This window comes from Otolemur garnettii, unplaced genomic scaffold (genome assembly GCF_000181295.1).
Source record: "Otolemur garnettii isolate 467f Iridium unplaced genomic scaffold, OtoGar3 scaffold00165, whole genome shotgun sequence".
NCBI classification, from domain to species: domain Eukaryota; kingdom Metazoa; phylum Chordata; class Mammalia; order Primates; family Galagidae; genus Otolemur; species Otolemur garnettii.
Window position 1 is genome coordinate 776,980 of NW_003852560.1, and position 22,105 is coordinate 799,084.

A 22,105-nucleotide genomic window follows, 5' to 3' on the forward strand; every position below is an offset into this window, starting at 1 on the left:
AGAAATAATGTTTTAAAGACTTCTGTCTGCAGCAGGCCTTCACCACCATTTCTCAAATGAATACCTTGATGAGAGTAAGGTTACACGAGAAGGATATGACCCTTGTCGTTTCCGTTCTTTGGAATTTTACTGAGAGTAGGATTTAACAAGGTTAATTATATTACCAAGCTACAAGGTCCCATTAATATGCTGACTTTCAGGAGTGACATCACCTAGCTTTGTCTCCCTTCTGTCACATCTTTTCCCAACACGATACGGTAGGAGTCATTTTAATTATGTAGTGTAACACTAAGGAACTGAATGGCAATGTCCTTATTGTTCCACTTTTAGGTAACAGCTTTTTAAATCCATTGACAAGGGTCATTTCCTTTTGTGCTGTATGAGTGGGAAGAGACATATTCATCAAGCTGGATTTTCTCACTAGCAGAGAAGTGGCATTTGTCAAGCCTTCAGAGCTATGAAATGCAGGTGTGTCCCTTTCAAATCCTGCTTGTTTAAAATTGACCACCACAACACAGTGGCAATGGGCAGAGCAGGTACATATTTTTATTTCTGTTGAAGGGAAAGAAAAATATAATTTATTTTTTTAACTGGGACTTGTCATCCAAAAGACCACCAGAATGGCTAAATACTAAAAAGGAGAACTTTATTGGCAATATAAGTTTGCAAACTAGGAACACGTAGTCTCTAGTGTGGGCAAAAGGTGCTCTCTATTCAAAGAGAAGGAACAACAGGTTTTATGCCTCATAGGGCTTGATTCATACAACAGAATCATATGTATTTAGAAGATTTGGGTGGGGGGAGCTCTACATATTTATGATGGGAATTGAGTAACACACACAATGGGTGAACATACATAGCACACATCCTATGTTCACTTTGGATTGGAGGTTTAGTATTCAAGTGTGGTACAGTTTGCTCTTTTATGTCGAATGGTGAACAGTAGCATACCCAATTTGTGAGCAATCTCTATTAAGCTGGCTGAAACTGGCTTGAGGTTTGCAATTGCTCATCAGAAAAGAATGTTTGCAAGGCCAGTCTTGTGTCCACTCAGAGTTCGTCTGGGTTATAAATCAGAGTTAGGATGATTTGCCTAATACCTCCATTGTTAGCGGGTTTAGGGAGAATGAGGTTTTTCTTAGGCCATAGGAATTTAGAAATTTGCCCTGTCATTCCGGTCCTGAACCCTCCACCTTTAGGGAACTTTTTGTTTCCTTAACCTTAAGATCTGTCTTAGTTGATTAAAGAGTATCTATTGTGATCTCTTAGTTCACAGAGACCTCTGTAACAAATGACAGATTATCAGGGAAAGAAGGTATGCAAAAGTATTGATGTGCTTATGGACACAGGCACCAACACAAAATATGATACAAGAAGAGCCAGATGACTCAAGTTTTTATATCATCTTTAGGTTACAATAAGAATAGAGGCCTGGGGCTTCTGAAAGGACGTGGCATTGGAGGTTATGGCAGAGTGATGAAGGGAATCTCGTCTTGCACATGAAACCCTTACAGCAGCATCAGTGGTCAAAGTTTCTGGGACACACGTTGAAAAGTCTCCAAACTAGTGGGGCATTGTGGCAGGCTCCTATTAGTCTTGTCTAATTGAGAGGCTGAGGGCAGAGGATCACTTCAGTTAAGAGTTTGAGGTTGCTGTGAGCTATGATGCCATGTCACTCTACCCAGGGTGACAGAGTGAGACTCTGTCTCAAATAAATAAATAAATAAATAGATGTCTCAGACTTTTAGTCTCCCTTTTTCTGTGTTATTCTTTCCTAGATCCAGATGAGAAGAGCCTCAAAGAAACCTGGGTGTTTTTTTTTTTTTTTCATTAATGAGATTTCTCTACAGATATGAATCTCCCACACAAAAGGCAGATTTTCAGGGCTTTTCCTGTCTGCAAGCCCTCTGAACAGCCATCTTTCTAGAAATATGCCAAATTCAAGTCCAAAGAAGTATATTTTGGGATTGGCATATTTTTTATTTTCTTCCCTGTATAAGTGACCTGGTCATCCTCCTAAGCCCTATTTCATTTATGGCTCACAGGTCAGGAAGAGGGATAGTAGGAAACTCTGGAAGTGCGGCTTAATAATTGCCTTTTATGTTTCTGGTTATTCTGTCACTGCCTGGTGATTTCTTTCCAAGTCCACTTCCCCTCACCTTTTCTTTTCTTGAATGACATTCTGATGCAAGGCAGGGCACTCGACCTTTCACTGGATCCTGGTCTTTGGTCTTCTGCCCTCACTGACCTTCTCTGAGGTGTCATGTCCCACTGTGTCTTTCAGTTTTGCTCTCTGCCCTGGCTTGATCTAGTGTCTAGTTTTCCAGCATTAGTAAAGCTTGTGTTCTGTTCTCTGGATACAGTCAATGTAACAGCCCCTTCTTACACCCCCCCATTTCCACTGTTCTCTATAGCTGGCCACTATCATCTAAAGAGGTCTCTAGTAGACAACTTAATTGTTTATTTTCACCTGCCTTCCATTTCTAAAACTCAAGGGGACTCAGGAAATTAGTGAACTTCTTCCACCTCTCATAGGTTCTGCTCCAGTGAGCATGCCAGCTTCTATTGTCTCTTTACTGAGGCTACCACACTTTGTCATCAGCCATTCCAGGAGGCTGGCTGTTCTCCTGGTCCCAGGAAAGAGGTAACACATATGCCCCTCTGCTTTGGATCCCCAGGCCCATATGTGCTGTGGCCCTCTTTTGTACAGTGAAGTGACCAGCCAGAGAGGAGGAGGTTGATGTTGAAAAGAAGACCTTACACACTTGTTATTAGCAATGCAATAACTAGTGAGGCTTGGAGGGGCCATCAACTTCACACTGTGCTCTCTTCAAGCACAGAGAATCACAAGAAGGCACCCCCCCCTTACTAAAACCTCACAGGATTTTTATTGTGTTCTTAACAATGTTAACATTTCAAATAATACTGAAATCATCAAGATATTTTGGGGGTAGAGGAGGAACTTTGATCACATTTGTGACACACAGGTGGTCTGTGTGAACATCAAAGTCTGAGGAAACAAAGTATGGGGAGGGAGATAAGAGGACTATGTTAAAATTGACCTTATAAAAGCTCATATATTAATGTGGGAAGAAACATCAACTATCTTCTAATCTAAACTATTGAACTAGTTTTACTTTGTCACCCTCCATAGAGTGCCATGGGGTCACAGCTTACAGCCACCTCAAACTCTTGGGCTCAAGTGATCCTCTTGCCTCAGCCTTCCAAGTAGCTGGGATTACAGGCATCTGCCACAATGCCAAAATGGGTATTTTCTGATCTGACTTATTGAACTGTTTCAAACTGTGAAGCAATCTGTGCTTTATTGATGTCTTCAGCTATAAAGATTAAGGGGTTTCCTTAACAAATTCTTGATCATTTTAATTTCATTTTAATTCTTCTAGCCTTAACCTATACATATGGATTATTCTAGAAGGATGGGTGCTGTTCTTAAGTGGCAGTCAACCAGTACTTTTTTATTTTTTTTGCAGTTTTTGGCTGGGGGCTGGGTTTGAACCCACCACCTCCAGCATATGGAGCCAGTGCCCTACTCCTTTGAGCCACAGGCGCCCCCCTCAACCAGTATTTTTTTATAAAATATTGCAATGAAATAATTTTTTATTAAAGTAAACAAAATTCCAAATGGATTAGCTCTCTGAGCAGAGAATACTCTTTATCCCTCTTTTAAAGGCTCTTGTCTATTTTAAACAAAGCAACGTTCCTTTTTATGTTACTGGAGTTATGTATTCATTTAAGTTCAAATACAGCACAGATAGTTTCTCTTAGAGGCCCAAATAATCATGTGCTGATTGCACATGATTTATGAAAACTATCTCATTATGCAGATTTACTAGGCACAGGGCCACACTGACAGAGGGAAAACCCCTGCAGGGAAACGGGGCTGACAGCCTTTCTGATGAGAAGATTAAACCTTTGATGGAGCTCATCACCTCTTCTACCAGAAATGCATGTACATTCTCCCTATTGTGGCTTCATAGATGCTGTGACTCCCACATGAGACCCACCAACAGGATTGGCAAAATTTGGTACATTGGCCAAGAAGACATTTACTAAAAAGTCACAAATCCACAAAGGGGCTGGTCTTATGAATGTTATCTAATAGTGGATGTATTTCTAGTTGAGAGGTTAAGCTTATGATCTAGAATTTTTAATTTCATTTCTGACTCTTTGGCTTCAGAGAGTAGAGCAGAATAAAGCATCCTAAAATTTCAGTTTCATTCTTGAAACAATTTGCCTTTTGCAAATAACCAATCCTTGTTCCTTTCTGGGTGTTGAACTTGTCAAGGAGAGATCATTACAGGACAGGATTCTTAATCCTTTGAGGACTTTCTCCTGGAGTGTTAGTTAAGAACACAGAAGCATATGTTGCCAAATGTCTTTGCTGTGTATTTTGTTAGAAATGTTAGTCCATAGGAGGAACCCAATTCTTTGGCTCTCCAATATGCATCCAGACTGTGGACTGGATCAGGTGTTCATTTGCAACATCAGCAGGGCAGTCACTTGAGAGAAAACTTTCGCACATACGCAAACCCAGAAGGTCATAGCCCGTCCCTTAATATCTGTCCTTCTGGGCGCTGCCCCACACACCATCTCATGAGTTTAACTCTGTTACTGAGCTTTCATCTGACCCACTCCTTCCCCCTTTCAATTCATCCTCTGCTGTAGACTCTCCTCCCAAATTATATTGTACTTTCTGGCAGGACTATTCAGGTTATAATAGTGACAAAGTTGTCCACTTCCCATTCCGAGGTCTATGGTCCCATCAGTCTGTCCCCACAGTGCTGGCTGATGGTTCCAGTTTTGAACTCAGTCCTGGCTGGGGAACTTTGTGCATGGAGCCTTCCATTGGAGCTATAACCTCCAAGGCTGTGGAGCAGTGTTATAATTCAGATCAGTGTAGATTCCTTCCCCATGGAGACCCAAATGACCTTCTTTCTTTTGCTCTTTCTCTGAGATTTACCAGCTTCTCTTCTTTGATTATCAAGCATAAAAGCCCCACCAGGGAGGGAAACTCAGAGGAGATTTATGCTCCTCAGGTGCTGTAGGCCCCTCTGACTTAAGGGCCAGCAGCTGCAGTATCACCTGGGAGCTGGCTAAAATGCAGAGTCTGAGTCAGAATCTGTGCCTGAACAAGATTTTAGCCATGTGATTTCTACGCACATTAAATTTAAAAAATTCCTTGTCTAGGTAACATTCTGGAATCTTCAAGCAAAAAAATAGAATTTTGTCTCAGTTGCTAAATCTTACTATATATAGAAACTTTTTTATAGCCTCAGTCTCTTTATAGAACATTCTTTTAGATTATTGGCCTTAACAGTGACAGTAACTTGGTCTTTCCTGAAGGATGCTTCTTTTTTTGCTACCACATAACTCAGGCTGAACATGTGCCTACATATCAGATATTTATGTGTTTGACGTTCAGGGACAGAAAAAAGCAGAATTTTCCAAACTTTGGTATCATATCAAGACTCTTGAAAGGTCTCTTTTTTTTTTTTTTTTTTGAAGATTGAAATTAAGGCTACTAAAGCAGACGTAATTTGATAAAGTTTTATTAGAAGCCATATGTGAGGGTCAACCTGGCAAGACAAACCAACCAAGTTTGTCATGGCCTGTTCCAAAGTCCAGGGCAGGAGTTGGAATGTTGGAGGAAAGAAAACTCAGAGTTGTCCTTTTTCATTGGAGGGTATAATACAGAGGTTACAATTCATTGCCTATAGATCAAAACAAACAGGCTAAAATGTTTCACATGCAGGCTAATCAGTAAAACTTCATGATTCAGAAATAAATCAGTGTTTTCCTCAGTGTCAGTAGGTTACATCTTAATCCACAGTTTGAGGAACTCGTGATAAGATTCTTTACTCAAGAACAGGATATAAGCCATGAATCTTGAATCCTTCCCCAGGTGACTAATTTGGAAGCCTGACAAATGTGAACTATAGATTATAACTTCCAACAATTTTTCTTATACTCCCTGCCAACCCCAGACTATTGAAAGGCCTCGAAAGCCTTTGGCAGTCACACATTGAAACCCACCACTTTCTCTGGGAGCTTATACCTACACTCCAACCTCACTGTGGCCCTCTGGGGCTCTGTCAGCAGCCTCTCCAATTTCTTATACATAGTGTTAATTTTACTGACCAACTATGGTAAAATAGAAATATATGTTATAAATACTATCTACAAGAGGACACTTTATTTATATAGTATGATTCTTATTTATCAATATAAAGAATTTCTAGTTTAAAAGGTACTGCTCAGAATTTTGTCTTTTAATCGCATGGAACTAGTATTATTAAAGTTTTGTCATTATTTTACAAGGAATCTTATTCCACAAAGAAATGAAAAGATTATTATTAATTTTATAGCATTTAAAATAAGCCAGGTGCAATGGCTCATGCCTACAATCCTAGCACTATGGGAGGCTGAGGTGGAAGGATGATTGAGCTCAAGAGTTCAAAACCAGCCTGAGAAAGAATGAGACCCCATCTCTGCTAAAAATAAAAAACTTAGCTTGTCATGGTTACATGGGCCTGGGCTCCTAGCTACTCAGGGGGCTGAGGCAGGAGGATCACTTAAGCCCAGGAGTTTGTGGTTGCTGTGAGCTATGATGATGTCATGGCACTCTAGCCTGGGCAGCAGAGTTTGAGACTCTGTCTAAACGAAACAAACAAACAACAACAACAACAAAACCCTATAGAATATAAAGCTAATTTAGGTAATAGTGACACCTAAAGAATCCTATTATAAATTAAAAATACAAGAAGATTCCAATGTGTTAAGGAATAACTATAATCTATGTTCGGTCTTTAAAAAATTGAATTCACATTCTAACAAGTAGTTCTGGAGTCTGCAGCAGATTTTGTGCTCAGAACCTTAAACCATGAACAAAAGAATACAGTGCTAATCCCTGAAGAGTTCACAACCTATGAATGCATGGACTGATAATATTGATCCAGAGCAGTAAGAACTATTATGGAAGGATAAACATGGTGTATGGGATCCCAGGGAGGGACCTTTAATTTAATATGGGACAGGAGCTGAGGGAACCAATAACCCAGATGACTTCCAGGAGAAAGTGACACTTGGGCGGTGTCTTTAATGCAGAGTTACTCCAAGCAGAATAAATGGTATTTGTAAAGGCCTAGATGTATAAAGCATCGTAGTATGATTAGAGAACTTCAAGTGGAGACCTTTGTTTTGAGTTATAAAATTTAGAAGATAAAAGATGGTAGAAGAACCTAAGACCGGGAAATAGAAAGGAATCAAGCCACGAAAGGCCTTGTATGCTACGAAAGTACTTTGGTCTCTTTCCAGGCACCAAAGAGAAGGCCACTGGGGACTCTTCCTTAGAGGAGAGGTGTGTTTAAATATGCATTTGGGGTAGCTTATTCTTGTTCTGTTTCTGGACATTTGATTTATTGCACTTGTGAGAATTTGATAATAAAAGGTAAGGTCGAGATTTTAATGGGACCTCAGATGTGAGAATCCCCAACATAGCTTGCAACAAAACTCGGAGGACTTTCGCGTCCTCTTCCTTCCTAATGCAGCTATGGACTGCACGAGAGGAAATTTTCTGTTTATTGATCAGGAAGCATTTCCTTCATCCCCTCTACCCCTTGTAGAGACAATTAGGAAATTAGACACGGCCCAGGTCTAGCTGAAAAAAGATGTGTTGGCGGCAAGGAGGGTGTTCTACCCTTTATGCTCAGCAACTGGCTTTTGGAATTGATTAATCCTCCATAAATCATTCATTCTTAAATACCTTCCAGTATATTCACTGACTCAAAATCGTATTTATATCTACACATTTTATACTTTTAGTCATTGCTCATTTCATTTTCTGTGAGTCTCAGGACTCACAGAACTAAACAAATTGAAATAAAGTTATAAAATAGTCCTGAAAAAGGGATCTGATGTCCCCAACCTGAGGAAACAGTGCAGACTCTCTCTTCATGTGATTTTCCACAACATTCTTCAATACAATAAAGGCTACTCTGAGGAATCTTATTTCCCTCCCACAGTCTCTTCATCCCACAGCAGAGACACAAGTTGTGTTTTTCTCAGAACATGATTTGGGTAAAGCTACCCTGATGGATCAATAATCATCTCAAGCTCCAGCAGAGGGCAGGAGGCGGTGCTCAGGGTCACCTTCCTTGCCCCTTGCTGCCATCTTTCCTGTCTTGCTGATTTTGCTGCTGTGCTTAAAGCTTCTTAGGCTTTGATGAGTCACAAAATCCCTGCTTTGTGTATGAAGAGATACTGTTATGATTTCTGGAACTTACACAACAAAGATTAAAATCGAGTTAAATTCCCATGATCTTGAATATCTGCCCAAGAAACAACCAAGGGTTCTACCCCCAGAACTCCAATTTGTTTTCATTATACTTTGCCAAAGGGTAAGAAAATAAATGTTTTTGCTTTTTCTATTCTCAGAGCACATTAATAGTAATTACAGTGAATTTCAGGGCTTCTATCCCTTTGATTTATAGGGCAAGGGGCATAGAACTCTGAAAAGCGAGAGCCTGGAATGAAAATGTCATCAACCAGATAATTTGTCTTGTGGTGTCACACCTGCAAATGCATTTAAGTGACCTCTGATCTACACTTTTAAAGTGTTGTAGTCCACCACTTAAAATGTGTCTCAGGTTTACTGAAAGGAATCATGTCTGTTTTGATTTTATGCTTCTATTGAGCTTTGGATTTCTTGAGTGCTAGTAGCTATGGAAGGTCAGAAGTTTGATTTAGTTTCAAACTATGATCAGAACTGAATCTTAATTGTCTGAAACCGGAATAATCTTCTTTACACCTGATACATAAAAATCCAGATTTAACAACACTACATGACATGTTATTAATATTAGAAAATAAATTCCTTTTTTAAAAAGATACACACTCATGAAAACACACAGTTACATACACACCATGAGGTTCCCTTGAATAGGTCTTTTAGTGCACCACAAAATGTGATTTTCCGCACAAATTATTCAGACTGATTTTCAGGAATATAATTATTGCATAGAATAAAACACTTTCACATCATAATGAGGTATAATTGCATATTCATTTCATTCAAAATTTGACACATTGCTTTTGAGCGCCATCTCACCTCTCTTTTCTGTTTTTGTTGTTTTTTTTTTTTTTTTTCTGATGGAAGCATAAAGGCTTCAGAAACTGGAAGGAAGCATAGTTTCTACCCATTGTTTTGTCTGCCAACCACCTCTCTTTTCTGGAAAATGCTTCCCTCTATGCCTCACACCAGCATGGCCACGTTTATATGTTGTAATCCCACCGACATGTTCATATGCTGTAATCTCACAGTTGAGTGATAATGAAATGGATTATTACCTCCCCACAGCAGAGACCCTTCACTGGGAATTAGGAATTATGACTAAAAGCTTTCAGCCCCAAATTATTTGTTGTCTTCAGTGGCAGAGATGTAAACCAAGGAGCTGTGAGCCTTCAAGATATACTTTGTGGATAGGAAATAGCAAAAGTGGCTTGCTAGAGAGAAACAAAGACGTCTAGAAAGAGGAGAACGGGAGAGCAGATTCTGACAGAGTCTCTACCTCTGTTAGTCCTTGAGGCTCACAGGCGTCTTTTCTCTTAGTTCCAGGTAACTTTTAGCAAATTCCGTCTTTGATATGTTATATTTTTATACTTTTCTCAAAGATTGCTTTTCATAATCAAAAGTGCCCTGGTGAAGGAAATCAAATTGTGATGTCATCGTTATTGATATTAACAATTTTTATCTAAAAATATCGGTGCTTTTCTAACCAAAGACTACCTATGGTTGAATAAGACAAACTTATTTCTTGTAACAAGGGACAACGCACTCTATTGGAGGATTAGGTGACTTGGGGATATGAGAAGTAGGGCTTTGTTCTGGAATGGATGCTATCAGCAAGGGAGGAGGTAGGGATAATTCTGAGACCTTGTCTCACAAAAGAAAATATATATTCCGGCTAGAGTGCTGTGGCATCATAGCTCACAGAAACCTCAGCCTCCTGGGCTCAAGCATCTGCTTCCTGAGTAAATAGGACTCCAGGTCCCTTCTTCTGCCTCAGCTTCCTGAGTAACTGGGACTCCAGGTGCCTGCCACAATGCTCAGCTAATTTTTCTATTTTAGTAGAGACAGGGTCTCACTCTGGCTCCGGCTGGTCTCAAACTCCTGAGCTCAAGCAGTCCCCACCTGCCTCGGGCTCCCAGAGTGCCAGCATTACAGGTGTGAGCCATGGCACCTGGCCTATGATTGGGCATTTTAGTGCATTTTATCTCTAGGGTGGAAGATTAGATAAGGCTGGCCATGGGATTGGTAAAGAGACAGTCATCACTCAGATTATCCAGGATAAGATGTATTTGATTTTAAGGGCTTGAATCATGGTCATGTTTTGTCTGTGTTCAGACCTGATTATGGAGTAGTCTTGTTTTGATCTTGAGCTATCATGGGCATAGTGTGACCTTGTCGCATGTTAATGTTCTATGAAGATTTCATGTTGAACAGGAGACCACCAAGACCTAGCCAAGCTGTGAGTGTCCAGACAGCTCCTAGAAGCCAATGGCTGCTTTTCTCTTTTTCAGAATCCACTTTTGGCCAAAGGCAGACAGAATCAGAACAGAGGCAATTAATCAGTAATATACAGATTTTTCACTATTGCTGAAATTTGTTAGATCAAGAGGTTGTTTAGGGGACATAGTCTGTAGCTCGACTGGGGTTTTTCTTTCCTGCTCCTTGTATTGGTTACAAGTTGTTTTGTTGAATCCTCAGAAATAACAATGTCTGTGCAGTGACATTTCAGGCTGTAGACAGGATATGTCACCAAGGGGAATACAAGCCACCAGCAACAAAATGTTTTCATCTAAGAAAACATTATTAGCAACTATTCATTTGAAAGATTGGAGGAGAAATTCAGTTCATTATTTCTGCTTCACAAAAGGGTAACATGCTAGCTTTAAAAAAATCACTTCAGTTTCTCCAACATTATAGGAATTCTGGAGTTTTTAAAATTAAACGGAGTTAAAATTGTTTTTGCGTGAAAAGTTTTAAAAATCATGACAATTAGACATACCCTGGGGTGTCATAAAATGCTGGGTGGGAGTCACCGTTAAAGCAGATTTATTCAGCACTTGGGTCCTTTGTGCATAGAGTACACATCTGTAAATGTTGAGTCATGCCTTCAATAAATATTTAATGACAATCTGTGTTGAGACACTTTGAATAGTGGAAATGTCACGAGTAAGACATTTCCCCTTCCCTCAAGAGGACTCATAGATGAGTAAATCTGCTTCTCTCCACGTCTTTTTTTCTCATCTCTGTCGCTACAGACCTCCAGCTAGACTCCCGCAGACTCCACAGATATCGTTAGATGTGGATAGGATGTGGATGGTACTAGAAACAGTTCAGGTTCAGAAGAAAGCCTGGTCCAGGACTTGTCACTCTGCCATGGAACAGAGTTAAGGAAACCCCTTTACCACTCAGATCCATACTGTAGACAAGGAAGTCATTGACGTTTATGTTAATTATGGGTGGGAGTTGTGAAATAATCGCCTTAGAGAAGGAAAATCATCTCTGCCAAAGGTGATTAAGGTTCTAAAAATTACATGCCTGGAGAAGTCTGTGGATCAGGGATAATATTCTTTTGTAAATTCTCCTAAAGTAGGCCCTAAAGAGGGAAGCCTTACCGTTCATTCATTCATGCTTTCAGCATTTACTGATCACTCTTAATGTGTTTATAAACGGGGTCATTGGGATCCAAAGATGAATAATGCATGCTGCCTGCCTTTAAGAAACACGTGGTGCTGAGGGGAAGCTAGATGAAAATAGAAAGAGGATAATACAAGCATTGACGAGTGAAATAAATGGTAGGATATTAATAGGATATAAATGAAGAACATGTTACCTAGTAAGGTGGGGCGAAGGTAGGCCAAATAGGCGTCCTAGAGTGAGTAACTTCTGGACTGAACTTCATGGAATCCATTGGGATTTGCCACAAGAAAAAAAAAGATGAGACTAGAATAGTGTTAGTAGCATCTTAGAGGGAAGAAACAATACAATCTGTGGAGAAGCTGTGTGCAGCGTGCTGAGGAAGAATTTTGCTTGTTGGTCTTTACTTATTTGCATTTCAAAACCTTTATTCCTGGGATTACACAATAATAAAATCTCTACTGCTTTTGCTAAGTAGAGAGAACACTTAACTTTGCAATTCTAAAAGTGATACATGCCTGTAGGAACTCAAAGCAAGAGTATGATCACTGACCAGGGCTAAATGGTTCATAGACTATAATCAAAAAAGAGTTTCAAAACAGAGCGGCACCTGTAGCTCAAAGGAGTAGGGCGCTGGCCCATATGCTGGAGGTGGCAGGTTCAAACCCAGCCCCAGCCAAAAAAAAAAAAAAAAAAAAAAGAGGTTCAAAACAAACAAACACCCACATATGACTTTGAGTTCTCTAGAATAAAGATAAATACAACTCTAAAATGTTCTGGACATGTACATTTGTACATGAAAAGTTTCAGCAGATCCATCCATGTATTCATTAAACATGAAGTTGGAAAATTCATATTGGAAAGGTGGCAGGCTCCCCTCCACCTCCCCTGACTGTAATGCTCCATTTTAAATTTACATGACACGCTATGACAGCACGTGTTGGTTTCAGGTATTGAGTTAAGGGCTTCCACTCTCATCATGCAAAATACAGAACATGGTGGGGTGTGTGCGTTTCACAGTAAAAAAATCCTTATATCAGGGTGATCACACAACAACAAAACTACGACAGCATCTGCTAAGTGAGACTGATCATTGATCAAGTCCCATGAGATCGACTCTTACAGAGCTGAACTGAGAATAGATTCGAGGCAGAAATTCCCAGAACCAGGCTTGAACGTTTCTTGATCCCTGAATTAAGTATAGGTTCAAATTAGGCCTCTTTGTATTTCTTTTCTGTTCAGGAAAAAGGGGGAGGCAGAGAGAGAGAGAGTAAGAAAAGAAAAGAAAAAAGAAAAGAACAACTTTTTTTAACTGTCTCAAATGGCATTTGTAAAGTCATTTTGTGCAATACAATATTTTTATAGTCCTGAAACCAATGTTTGGCTCTCTTCAAAAGAATGAAAATTTTCCAAACACAGCTCACATATGTTCCCCAAATAGAAGCTTAACTGTGAAAAAATGAGCAGGGTGCGTGGAGACCGGGGAAGATTTAGATATCTGCGATTTGATGCTGGTCAACAATCACTATATATATAGTTGAAGAATTTAGTTCCCCTTTTCTTTTTAAAGGGAAGGTCATGCTTCAAGATACTGTGAACTGTAAGGATGAACAGGCCACTGCTGACACTGTCATACCTGACTTGTCAAGAGTGGTCTCCTCACATGTCAACCCTCAGAGCTGTTTTGGTGAAACTTACTTTAGGATACATAGATGAATCTTATCTTCTTAAATGTATTTCAGTCAATGGCAGCTGTAAAAAGAACAGCTATAAAAGAATACACATTGGATTCAACACTTGGAAGTTATTTTAAAAGGGCACGCATATTGAAATTGATGTTGGGAATGAGTGTTCTCATAACTTTTCGGATATTGTGGCCAAGTTCGAAGTTAGCTTTGAACTATTTTAGTTCAAGCAGCTAGAATGATTTTTGCCAGTGTTAATGTAGTTTGTCAAATCCCTGAGGTAGGTGGGCAGCTACCCCGGGGGGTAGCTGGGCTCCAGAAGGGAGTGAGATGGAATCTCTGTTCACAATGGAATTTCATTCAGGCAACCATGAGAGAGCCTACTGTGTATACAAACAATTCGCACACATAGTTTTCTCCCCTATTTTATGTAGAAATGAATTATGCTGAAAACCAAATTTACATGTGAATGAACATCTCAAGCAAATCAGCTGCAGATTCCAGCTCTGCTCCCAGCTTGTGTTAACCCCTGCTCCTGGGCTGGAAACCATGATTTCTCTTTTAATCTTGTTGCTGCCCAATTAATTCATCTGCCTGTTCCCCAAAGGAGTTTATTCTGCGTAGCACTAAGTGGAGAGATGGGGGGAATTTCTCAAATCCATGAGAATTCAGGAGACAAAGTTTTAAAGACTGTTTGGTGGGCAGAGGATTTGGCAATCGAGGGTCTATTGGCTGAGTTTGGGGCAGAACCTTCAGTCCCAGCCACTAGCCTAGATGGGTCAGTCAATCCACTGGAATGCAAGACCCAGAAAATATTTTAGGTTTCCAAGAGGTGATATTTTCTATAGAGGAAGTTAGGAATCTTTATAACCTACTATGAGGAGAGAGTTAAAAATCATTTTTGGCCACCAAATGTGTGACTCCAGAGTAGGGGACAGGAGGATGGTGGTTTATTGATACCATTTTGTTAACTGGGCCTGTGCCTTATTTTTAGCTAGGCCCTTAACACAGTTCTCACCTCATATCCCGTTATTAATTTATAAGGGCGGTTTCAATCTCTTCAATTTGTCACCCTCATACATAACTGCTGAACTTTAATTTTTAAATTTAAAGTTTAATTTTTTAAAATTCATTTGTTAACTGAACTCATTCAGGACCCTATCTGCTCCATCTGCCATCACAATCAGTAGATGTTGACTTCTCTGCTTACTTATTGACTGATCTAAGATAAGCCACATAAATTTCAAGTCAGATTCCCTAAACTTGCTTTTCTAATGTTATTCTTCTGCTCAAAATTATTGCATGTCTTTCTCTTTCTTATAAAATCCAAATTCTCTGGTCTGAAACTCATGACCTGCTAAACGCACCATGAACTCTTTTATTAACATAAAGTTATTATTCCAGGCACTTGTATATAAAAAGTCTGCAGGAAATGGTTTTTATTGACTTTTAACTTTCATACAGGCCTCTTCAGCAGCTAAGTTTCCCCCTTATCAAAATATGCCCTTCAAAATCTAGGTTAACATTATGTTTTCTGTAGACTCACTTTCATTTCTTCTCTATGAACTGAAACCACCTCTGCTTATATCTTGTGTTCATCACACATTGTTAACCACTTGCTATGCCCTACGTAAGCCAAGATGAGCACAAAACCCTGATTACACGTACTTACTTTGAGGCTTTAATCAAATAAATAGCTATGATATGGTGTGATCAACACTACAACAAAAGACTACACCAATTCCAGTGAGCGTCCACGAAGGCTGTTGTAAACCCAGTGGACAAATGTGAGGGCCAAGGAGAGTTCTGTTGCGTCAATGAATCTCAGCATTTGAAAAATAATGGGAAGACATTTCAGTCCAAAGGGATAGTGCTATAAAGACACAGTGGTTTGAAATACACAGGTGTATTCAAAATCCAAATATAAATTTGCTTCGGTTCGAGAGTAGATGCAAGGATGAACACAACCGGAAATGAAACAGAAGCCATCTTACACAGTAGTGGTAATGCCTCCTAAGAACTAGGCCTAAAAGAGTTGGCCCTCAGTAAACATGCATTCAATAAATGAATCGTGCCCTCTACTATTAATATAGTAAATGTTTTCATTAATATTTAATTATTTCATATTTAATGATTTACCAGTTTGCACCTTGGTTCATTGAAGAGCTGTTTCCAGGACTCCATCCACAGTAGATCTCTACCATTTAATTGTAACAGTTAGTGGAGTTAGCGGAGTTGCTATTAATATGAGTGCCAGCAGTGGGGAATTCTTAAATTAGCATATATATACAAAATGTTCACATCTATTTGTGTTCTTCTTTTCTCTTTTTCTAGGGTCAGACATTGTTCAGTGGTTAATAAAGAACTTAACTATAGAAGATCCAGGTAAATAAATCATTTTTCCATTGCTAGAATGTTGTTCCTTTGTGGTTTTAAAAAATATAATTTCTCAGGGCTATTTAATATGGCAAGCAAGCAACTCTCCTGAAAAATTATAATTAAATTTGAACTGTGCTTTTAGAATTTATACAGATTTGATGGCAGTCAACATAGATTTCATTAAAATTTACCATATTTTAATAATTTTTTTACATATTTAATGCCCCATTATATATTATTTGATTTAAGCGATTGCTTATAGTTAGAATGGAGAGCTAGCTGTATAATCACCCATGAATAATTGTATGTGTAATTCATACCAAGTAATTATAAAGTAATGACATTTCCCCTTATAAGACATATAAAAGTAAATCTCCTTAATTTATAATTTTGCCTTAACTTCATTTTAGAATGAAGTTTGGAAACAATATTTTATTTGTTATTCTGATTTTTTAAACACTCTGTGTGTGTGTGAGAGAGACAGAAAAAGAGAGAGAGAGATGTGGTAAATGTTCTATTTAAGTCATAAAACATTTGTTGTGGTGAAATGGTCTATTCAGAGTAAGGGAGTAGATTGCTATATACTCCCTTAGAAATAGTTATAATATACTCAGTTTCTATCAGCGCATATTTTGCATTGCCTGGAACAAATTCCTATGTATGTAAAACATTGAATGACTTTTAAAAAATATTATGTAAAAGCTTTCACATGTTGCAAACCATTCACATCAATGAAATAAGGATAAGATGCATATTGTTTACAGAAGATTCTGAGAAAATTAAGAACAATAGCTTAAAAAATATGGAGACTGAGCAATATTTGATAGTACGACAAAGTGCCATAATCAACAGTAAGTTAGAGGATAGTTTAAACTAACAAGAAGAGTGAAATTAGAATGCCTCTCCCACAAAGAAATGATACATCCCAACGTGATAAACACCCAAGGACCGTGATTGTATTAATTCACATTGCATGCCTGTATCAAAACATCATATGTGCCCTATAAATACATACAACTATTATGCACCCATGATAATTAAAAATTTAAAAAAAAATTTTTTTAAAAGAGTGGCAAATCCAATATTGATGAGGATATGGAACAAATGGAATTCTCATGGAAGTGCAAATGGTACATTTCTTTCAAAAAATATAGGGCAGTTTCTTGCAAAGGTTCATACTATGTCCACTTAATATATTAGCCAGCAATTTCACTTCCAGGTATTTATCCACCTCTGACAAATGAAAACATGTATCCACAAGAAATCTGAATACAACCTTTTAGTAAAAAGTTAGATTATTCACACTAGAAATGATCCGAGAATGTATAAATAGTTGTAATATACTCATACAGTGGAATGGTACCTGGCTTTTAAAAGGAGCAGATTGCTGATACCCATAGCAACATGGATGAGTCTGAAAAATATTCCTTTTTTTAATTTCAGGGTACAAACAACTAGGGTACGGTATTTGCATTTGTTAGGTAGAGTCCCTCTTGTAGTTGTGTCCTGCACCCAAAAGGTTTGCCAGTATCTTTACATTGTGTCAATTAAAGGAAGAGCACACGAAACCCTTCCTCTCCCCTTCTCTCTCTCTCCCCCAGACTTGAATTGAGTTTGAAAAATATTCTTCTGAGTTAATAAAGTCACACACAAAAGACTATGTGATTCCACTTATATAACTTACACTGTATATAGCAGGAAAGGCTAATCAATAGTAATAGAAGGGTCAGTGTTTGCCTGAGACTGGAGATGGGATGAATGGACTGCAGTGGGCCATAGGGAACTTCGTATGAATTGATGGAGATGTTTATTACTGGGGCCATAATTACACGGGTGTATGTGGGGTCACCATAAAACTTTGGGACAGACTGTGTTAAGGTCCATTGTTTCAGTTCCAACAAGCACAGTGGACACTGTCCTTTCTGATCCACCTGGGCAAGGTTCAACTAGCTCGGCTCATGGGTGTTGCTGGGACAGCTTCATTTGTTCCCATTCATGTAGATTTTACGAGTCTTGGTTTTTGTGTATCTCAAAACTTTTGTAATGACCCATGTATGTTCATTAGAAGTCATTGAACCTTACATTTCAAATGCATGTAAGGTATATTTCAAAAGTAAAAAAAAAGTAATGAAAAACTGGGGTTATAGGGACTGCAGTGATACGGTAGAGAAGGTCAGTCATTCAACACATCCTCTCATCTATAGAGAGAGGGATTTGACTGGCTTGGCTCCTGCCTCTGTGATTACCACCTTATGACGATTTAGAATTAACAGTATGTGGAGATGCAAGTGTTTTATATGTTGTTGTTTGTTTTTTGAGACAGAATCTCACTCTGTTACCTGAATAGAGTGCTGTGGCCTCATAGCTCACAGCAACCTCAAACTCTTGGGCTTGAGCAATCCTCTTGCCTCAGCCTCCCGGGTTGCTGGGACTACAGGCATACACCACCACACCCGACTAGTTTTTCTGTTTTTAGTAGAGATGGGTCTTGCTTTGGCCCAGGCTGGTCTCAAACTCCTGAGCTCAAGCAATCCACCTGCCAAGGGCTCCCGGAGTGTTAGGATGACCATGCCCTGGCTGAGATGCAGGGTTTTAATTTCGTCCTCATTCTGAGCTAACTTCATAAAAGCGTGTCAGCAGAAAATGTAGTTTAGATTCTTTACAGAAAGGTCAATAGACACCATCTGCTCATTTAGTATATGAGCTTTAAAATCTTACCATTGCTGGTTAAATGGAATTAAAAACCATTAAGTAAGGATGAAGCAACTCTTGCCAGCATCAAATTATTACTAAGTGAAAAGAGGAGGTAATTATTAGGCAAGGAAACTATTGTCTTGCCAAATTCACATTTCAGCCTCACCGCAGTAGCACGCCTGATTTTTTATAAACTATAGCACCAGACAAATAATCCCAGTGCTGAAATATAGATTGGCATAGTAGATGACCGCGTAATGACTGCTTTCAAAGAATATGGATAGATCATAGGCTAAAGTAGATTGGAAAGAGTATTTCTTCTGTAAGTTAAAGGCAGAAGGTGCAATTCAGCAATAGAGAAATAGGAAAAATATCTAAAGATTTCGTACGCTAATAAGAAACCATTTTTATGTATAATTTACCTGTGAGATCTCATCTTCGCTACGATGCATATGAAAAACTGACCTTATTTACTTGATCAACACTAAGGAAATTATGATGCTTCATTAGAAGGAGAACGTATATGAAGAGATAAAGCCAATCGCATCCAGGAAGGAACATGTATGATTTTTAGTCTTACCAATAACAAATTGACAATTTAGTTCTTAAGTTGTTGATATTTTTCTTTACGGAAACGATTTATCATCGACAGAATGTAAGACTCTGTACTAAGTTTTTAGAAGAATAAGAAGCATTGATGCTTGTTCTGAATAAATGACAGATTGTACATACAGAAAATGTACGGTCTGGTAGCCATTCTGTTCCCAATCAAATATGGTTAACGGTGTAACTGACATGAAGGTTACTTTGACAGTTGGATGTATGAAATTAATCACACCATTTTGGAGCCGCTCCTCACGGGAGGCTAAGTAGTTGTCATAATGCTAGGTCTAATTTTAACTGTATCAACTTGCAGAAGATATTCACAAATAAGAGGGAAACCTCTGCCTGGTTTCTATCTTACGTGCTAATCTGTTAGTCAAGTGGTTGTTTGAAGCCTAGAGGGATCATTTGAAGTTCTAAATGTCAGTAATTTGCTGAAAGAGGGTTTTGTCACAAATTGGAAACAGAGACAAATTCTGGGGATGGGAGCAGATTCTGATGGCCCATTTGGAGATAGGAGGAGAAAGCTGTATGATCTTCAAGACCTTATTCAAGACCAATGAGTCTATGTTATTTGTACATTTAATGTTCAATATTTTATTAATAAGCACCTACTACCTTTTAATTTCTATTATAGCAATTCAGGGCACATTGGCTGAATATTTTTGAAATACTACAACATGCCAATTTTTTTAGTTTTTACTAAAATATGTCTAATTGTAAATATTTTAGACATACTAAATATTTTCTATTATAAATTTAGTCACACTGTATTATTCTCTTTAAATAAAGCAGGTGTTTTATTATGATAAAATATAAAAATAATTGACTTTATTCATGTATTTTATTAGTATATATAATATACATACATATACAACAGAGGTCCTTCCTTATTCTTAAGAGGAATGTATTCCAAGACCCCCAGTGGATGCCTGAAACTATAGATATTATTGAGCTCTATATATACAATGCTTTATTTCATGCATAGCTATGATAAAGTTTAATTTATAAATCAGGTACAATAAGAAAGTAACAGCAAAAATAATAGAACAATTATAATATGCTGTAATAAAAGTTATGTGAATGTGGACTTTCCTCTCTCTCAAAATATTGTTAATATTTTTGGACTGAGGTTGACCACAGGTAACTGAAACCACAGAAAACGAAACTGTAGAAAAATGGAAACTATTGTGTATGATGTATATATGTATATATAGGGAAGGTATGATGTATTTTGCATACATAGGTATGTACATAGGTATAAATATTTATATCACATGTACACAGTCTTTTTAAATTGTTTTTTTTTAATCCTGCCTAGATATCTATATTGTCTTTTCTTGAAATTCAAATACCTATACACAAGCCATTGCCATTTCGTTGCTTGTCATGTGCTATACTATTTGGTGAATGATGTGTGCCTGTTGATTCAGGCTTTTTTAACTGAAGAAAATTTTTCTTCTGTTGTATTATTTAAGCATCATTTTCTTCATTTATAAAATAGACACAATGACAGTGTCTACCACTTAGTGTTTTCCTGAGGATTTCATAAGGAATATGTACAATGCAAGGCAGTTATTACTACTTCTTTTACATAATAGTTACACACAAATATATATTTTTTAATCTTTTTTTTTTATTAATACTATCATAGGGTACAGTGTACTGTTTCTGTATACAATTTGAAATACTTTCATCCAACTGGTTAACATAGCCTTCATGTCTTTTTTTTAGTTCTTGTGTTAAGACATTTATATTCTACATTTAGAGAGATTCACGTGTACCCTTATGGGATAAACCATAGGCGTGATCCCACCAATCACCCTCCCTCCACCCACCTTCCCTCCACCCACCTTCCCCCCCTCCCCACAAAAATATTAACAATCATTTGTTTGCTGATTTTTTTCTGGTTTACTCTTTCGAAACAACATTTATTGGTGTGCTTCACTCCATTCTACATCCCAGTTATCACTTTAAAAAATCATTATCTTAGCCTTTCCCCCTCCTCCAAGTTAGATCAACTTTTTAAGTTTATACATTTTAGTGCATTCTAACTTTCTTCACTGGTGATTAAGCTCTTTACTGCTCCTAGGAGGGAATATATCTACTATTGCATGTTTAACTTTTCATCATATTTCTTTCTTTTCCTAGTCCCCTGTTGATTTCCGCATGCCATTTAGAAAGTTCTCTTCTCATCACACTATATGGTCTTATAGATTATCTTTCATATCTTCTTTTATTACATCACAATTTACTTTGTGTAAATTCGTGTCTTAGACTTTTTTAATTTCTTTTTTGAATTTATTCTCACTTTATCTCAAACATGCAGCACTCTTTACAGAAATGACTGATCTTTACTTATTGACAGGATGGGTGGATGGATTCTTAGTGAGATAGTTCCCACATTTGCAGCAGGAGCCAGAATATCGGTTAATATAACTTTGCATTCATAAGTTATTTTTTTGACAGATTGAGTTGTATTTGAGAGTCTGTGGGAGCTGTGTGCAATCCTAGGCTTGGGATTTCACTGTGATATTATTTTGTCTCTGAGTGTGGTGAAAGCCATTTTATTGACACATTTCTATCCTATGTTCCACTCTGTGATTGCCCCACTGCCTTCAAGTTATGGCCATGGCTGATTCCTTCCATGGTGCTTGTTCTCCATGGTGGGAGAGAGAAGCTGTGTACACTTGTGGTTTTATGGTTAGTGCAGCCCCACTGCAGCTGCTCTTGGGTGCTGTTGATCTACTGCGGTGAAGAGGATCCAAGGTGGTTCCTCTTCCTGTTTTCTACTGTCTCTACCCTGGTGCTGGGGATTTATCAGTAATCTCCTAGAGTCTTCTCTAATCAGTGCCGCAGTGCTCTCTCAGGGGGGTGCTGCCATCTGGTCTCATACATGGAAGAGTTGCTTAAACTTTGGGAGCATGTGCTGTGGCACCCTTCCCTAATGTTTCGTGCCAGTGCAGATTTTTATTTCTGTGATTTTTTTCAGAGCGTTGATAGTTGCCATCTGCCAGAAGTT

The 22,105-nt window shown here is 38.3% G+C and overlaps 1 protein-coding gene across 4 annotated transcripts in view; it reads left to right on the top strand.

Annotated features, from left to right (window-relative positions):
• The window catches only part of RGS7 (regulator of G protein signaling 7), a 462,295-nt gene that overhangs the window by 277,843 nt on the left and 162,347 nt on the right, over positions 1-22,105 (top strand). For all 4 annotated transcript variants that reach the window (XM_012811568.1, XM_003800081.2, XM_012811569.1 and 1 more), the window contains exon 4: positions 15,742-15,792. In XM_012811568.1, the coding sequence (XP_012667022.1) occupies positions 15,742-15,792 (51 nt within the window). The remainder of the gene's footprint in view (positions 1-15,741; positions 15,793-22,105) is intronic.